Below are 4563 nucleotides of genomic sequence, written 5' to 3'. Positions count from 1 at the left end.
GGAGGTTGCCGTGAGCTGAGATAGTGCCATTGCACTCCAGCCTGGGCAACAAGAGAGAAACTCCATCTCAGAAAAAAAATTTATTTTTAAGAATGTGAAATAGTGTAGCCACTTTGAAAAACAATTTGGCAGCTCCTCAAAATGTTAAACATAGTTACCTTTACAACTGACCAGCAATACCTAAGAAAAATGAAAGAATATGTTGACATTAAAAACTTGTACAAGGGCCAGGTGTGGTGGCTCAAGCCTATAATCCCAACACTTTGGGAGGCTCAGGAGGGAGGATCACTTGAGCCCAGGAGTTCGAGACCAGTCTTGGCAACATAGCATGACCCAGTCTCTACAAAACAAATTTAAAAATTAGCTGGATGTGGTGATGTGGGCCTGTAGTCCCAACTCTTCTGGAGGCTGAGGTGGGAGGATCATTTGAGCCCAGGAGGTTGAAGTTGCAGTGAATTGTGATTGCACCGCTGCACTCCAGCCTGGGTCACAGAGTGAGACCTTGTCTCAAAAAAAAAAAAAATCCAGAAGAACATTTGGATCTCACTGTGTGGCCCAGGCTGGAGTGTAGTGGCGCAATCATAGCTCTCTGCAGATTCAAACTCCTGGCCTCAAGTGATCCTCCTGCCTTGGCCTTGAAATGAGCGTGGATTACAGATGAGCCACCACACCCAGCCAGACCATTATTCATAATAGCCAAAACGTGAAAACAACCCAAATGTCCATCAACTGACAATAGAATGCTGGTTGATCCATACAATGGAGTATTATTGAGCAATAAAAAGAAGTCCTGATACATGCTACAAGGATGAACCTTGAAAACATTATGCCAAGTGAAAAAAGCCAATCACAAAAGGCTACATATTACAAGATTCCATTTAAATGAAATGTTCAGAATAGGTAAATCGAACTTTTATCACAGGCAAAGCTATGACAGGAAATAGATGAGTGGTTGCCTAGTGCTTTGGGGGGTGGAGGTGGGGGTGAGAGGAGTCAGTACTGCTAATCCGTACAGAGTTACTTTTGGGGATAAAGAAACTGTTCTGAAATGGACTCTGGTGATGGTTGCACTATTCTGAATACACTAAAACCGTTAAATTATATATTTGAAATGGGTGACTTGTAAGGCATGGAAATTATATCTTAATAAAGCTGTTTTACATATTTTACATATTTAAAAGTGCAGGTGGAGGGATGAGCCCTCAAAAGAGAAGCAGAAGTTTTGGGGGGTTCTAAATACTGTGTGGTGGGTACTGAGGCATATAAATTTGTCAGATGTATGATGTAATCTTCAAGAAAGTTGATTTTAAAGAAACACCACTAGCACCAGGTGGAGAAGGCAGGAAGAAGTTACACAAGGGGTAGGCCAAGCGTGGTGGCTCATGTCTATAATCCCAGCACTGTGGGAGGCTGAGCTGGGTGGGTCACTTGAGGTCAGGAGGTCGAGACCAGCCAGGACAACATGGTGAATGCCCATCTCTACTAAAAATACAAAAATTAGCCAGACGAGCTCGCTTGAACCCAGGAGGAGAAGGTTGCAGTGAACCAAGATCATGCCAATGCACTCCAGCCTGGGTGACAGAGTGAGACTTTGTCTCAAAAAAGAAAACAAAAGAAGTAACATGGGAGGCAGTGGCAGGTGTCAAGGGCAGGCAGGGTCTCTCCTATCTCCAGGATAAACTCACAGGGGACTTAGATGTCACGTGGGTCCCTAATAGCCCTTCACTTGGTTCTTGCAGCCACCCTGGTATGTGTATCATTTCATCTCAGGCCTCTTCTTCCCGACCCACCCAGCCATCCCAGCCTGGCTGCCAACCCCACCTCCTCCAGCCCCTATCACCCATAATTGGGGCCAGGAGGCATGGGAGAGTCGCCATCTCTCGGTGCCACCTGTTGCATCTTTACAGATAACCATGGCTGGATGGGGCAGATCCTGCGGTGGAGCAGCTGCTGTTCAGAGCAGTGATCAAGGCCTCCCCATCTCCACCCCTCAAGGAATCGGTTTTCTCCCATAGTCACATCAGGTGCTGTGCAGCAAGGAGCAACCAGAAGGACACTAACATTTATTAAGCACTGTGGACTTTCACAGCACTCCCATGGAATGGATATTATTATCCCCATTCTGAAGACCAGGCAACTGAAGCTCAGTGTTTAAGGAACTCACCAAAGTCACCAACTGATAAAAGTGATGGAAGCTGGGATTCAAATCCAAGCTAACCTTCCTTCCAAGCTTACTCCATAACACGGAGGTTGTGGAAAGGGGATAAAAAGAGAGGAGAGCCAAATTCCATTTCCACCCAGCTCCTTAGGCAGAGCTTGTCAGCACAGCTCTCTCCTTCCCAGAATAGGAAGACACCCATCAGAGACAAGTCCCAGACACCAGCAGAGGTAACTCCCTGCCCCAAGGCAGCTGCAGACAGCCTATGGCTGTAGTTACTGCTCCCAAAGAGTGTCAGAATTCCCACTCCCAGGTTCCCGGCCACTCACACAAGGTGATTGAAGTGGAAACCAGAGCCCCCCACACAATGCCCTCCTAGAGGAAATAAGGCTATGTAACTTTGTCCAAATGAGTAATGTGAAAACCTGGGGACTCCCAGGTCCTGAAAAGGAAAGAATGTGGGGCCCTTTACATTCATACTCCACTTTGTGCAGTTCTCCCTTGTCTTATGATAGGCTTATTAAGAAATTCCTCTCCCAGCAGTTCTCCTTCAAAGAGCTCTAGGCCTGGGGCTGTCAGAGGCTTAGGACTCTGCCTATTAGTCCCAGGGTCTGGATGCCCAGCAGGACACCTGGCATTCAGTGACCACTGGATTGGATAAACGAGACAGAGTGGGCAGAGTGCCACCCATTCTTCCCCTGAAGTTTGAAGAGGTCGAGAAGTGAGGCTGTCCAACTGCAGACCCTGCTTTCTGCACCTAACCTGGCCCACCTGGCCACCTAACCTTCTCCGGCTTCCACCTACCCCTTTGCCATCCCTCCCCAGAGCCCACCCAGCCCATTTTCAGGCATACCTGGGCACATGCTGGAATAGAAGCCCTCGTTCTTCAGCATGATCAGCAGGGAGCCCCAGCCCAGGAGCACAGCAGAGAAAAAGAGGTTCTCCAGCACAGCCGTACAGGCCATCCACCAGCGCCTCCGGTACGCCTGTTGCAGCGTGGGGGCCATGCTGGCCGCGAGCCTGCACAGAAACAAAGCGCTGGGTGAAGGGCCCCCCAGTGGCCCCAGGGAGGGGTCCTGCATCATGGTGGCACCCGAGACCTCTCGGGCCAGCCCTCGAGGAGCCCCTCATGGGGGCCCCATAGAGCCCTGGGTTTCCCAGCCGGTGCCACGGAGCTGGCTCCGCGCACACTAGCAGTGCCAGGGGTGCACGCGGCACGAGGCTCCCGCTGGGCCACTATCGGAAACAAGGAAGGTCCTGTCTGCGCGCCGCAGCTTCCTGGCAGGCTGCCGGGTTCTCCCACCCAGGCCAGGGCACGCAGGGCCAGGCTGCTGGGGAGCAAGACCGCATTTACCCAAGCCCCCAGAGGGCAGCAAGAGGCAGAGCGCGCTCTGAAGCACCGCTGGCCCATGTCCGGATTCTCGCGCCAGGAAAGACCCCTAGAAGTTGCAGGAAGAAGGGCAAGTTCCAGGCTACCCTACGACCCCATCTTCCAGTTGCCCCTCCAAGACCTCTCCTCCCCTCTGGGGCCGGGCGACAACAAGCTCTCTCCCTTTCCGTATCAGGCGACCCACGACCCTAGTGTCTCTCCGGCCAAGCCAACAGCTGCCACGTGGAGTGAGACCTAGGACGGGCTCTCCCCAGTTCCCTCCTCCCCTGCGCGCCCCTCACTCACTCCGCAGGGCGCGGGGCACCAGGCTTTGCACCTCGGAACCCACCTGCCCCCTCCAGCCCTGGGAGGGGGCTCGGACTTCGGCAGGAAGTCTGGCGGCTGCTGACTTTATAAGGGCAGCGGTGGCGGATGGGCTGGCGGGCGGGTGTGTTTACCAGAGGGAGGGAAGGAGCCCCAGCTCCCCCCGCCACGGCCGCTGCAGCCTCGGCGGGAGGATAGGGAACGCGGGCGGCGCGGGGGCGGGGAGCTACAACCGGGGTGAGACCGAGGAAAGCGGAGAGGAGAAGGGCAAGAAAGACCCAGAGCGAGGGGAGGAAGCACCAGTCACTTCTTCCAGGGGGTCTCGGTATTCTCATCTGTGAAATGGGGCTTTGGGTTCAAGCGCTCCCGGAGGTCCGCTGAACTCTGGCAAACGCGCAGCTCTAAGCAGAGGAAGTGCAGCGAGCGGGGGCCTGGGAGGAAAAGAAGAGTCGGAGGGGTCAGAGAAAAGAAAAGGGAAGGACCTGCTTGGCGAGACTGGACACTGTGCCGCGGGACCACGGGCGCAAGTAATGGGCTTTCCTTGGGGAACCTGGCAGTGTCAGCGGGAGCCGGCCTGGGTGTCTTTCAGCGGACGCACAGACGGAGACCCTACGCGCCCCCTCCTCCCTGCCCACGCTGCTCACCTCCGGTCACCGGCAAATGAGCAGCCAGCAGCAGCGGACGGCTCGGGGAGCGCAAGGCTTTCGCGGCG

The 4563-nt window shown here is 53.8% G+C and overlaps 1 protein-coding gene across 2 annotated transcripts in view; it reads right to left on the bottom strand.

Annotated features, from left to right (window-relative positions):
* SLC43A1 (solute carrier family 43 (amino acid system L transporter), member 1) overlaps window positions 1-4563 on the bottom strand; it is a 30117-nt gene extending 25554 nt beyond the window's left edge. Inside the window, exons 1-2 of one of the 2 annotated variants that reach the window (XM_011998687.1) lie at window positions 4496-4563; window positions 3012-3178 (exon numbers count right to left, since the gene is read on the bottom strand). In XM_011998687.1, coding sequence (XP_011854077.1) covers window positions 3012-3165 — 154 coding nt within the window. In that variant the 5' untranslated portion in view covers window positions 3166-3178; window positions 4496-4563. Of the gene's footprint in view, window positions 1-3011; window positions 3179-3833; window positions 3932-4495 lie in introns of those variants that run through there. The other variant, XM_011998686.1, reaches the window with a different exon arrangement.

The sequence above is a fragment of the Mandrillus leucophaeus genome, unplaced genomic scaffold, assembly GCF_000951045.1.
Source record: "Mandrillus leucophaeus isolate KB7577 unplaced genomic scaffold, Mleu.le_1.0 Scaffold578, whole genome shotgun sequence".
Taxonomy (NCBI): Eukaryota; Metazoa; Chordata; class Mammalia; order Primates; family Cercopithecidae; genus Mandrillus; species Mandrillus leucophaeus.
The sequence above is the reverse complement of the archived record's forward strand: the minus strand, read 5'-3'. Positions and strand labels throughout refer to the sequence as shown.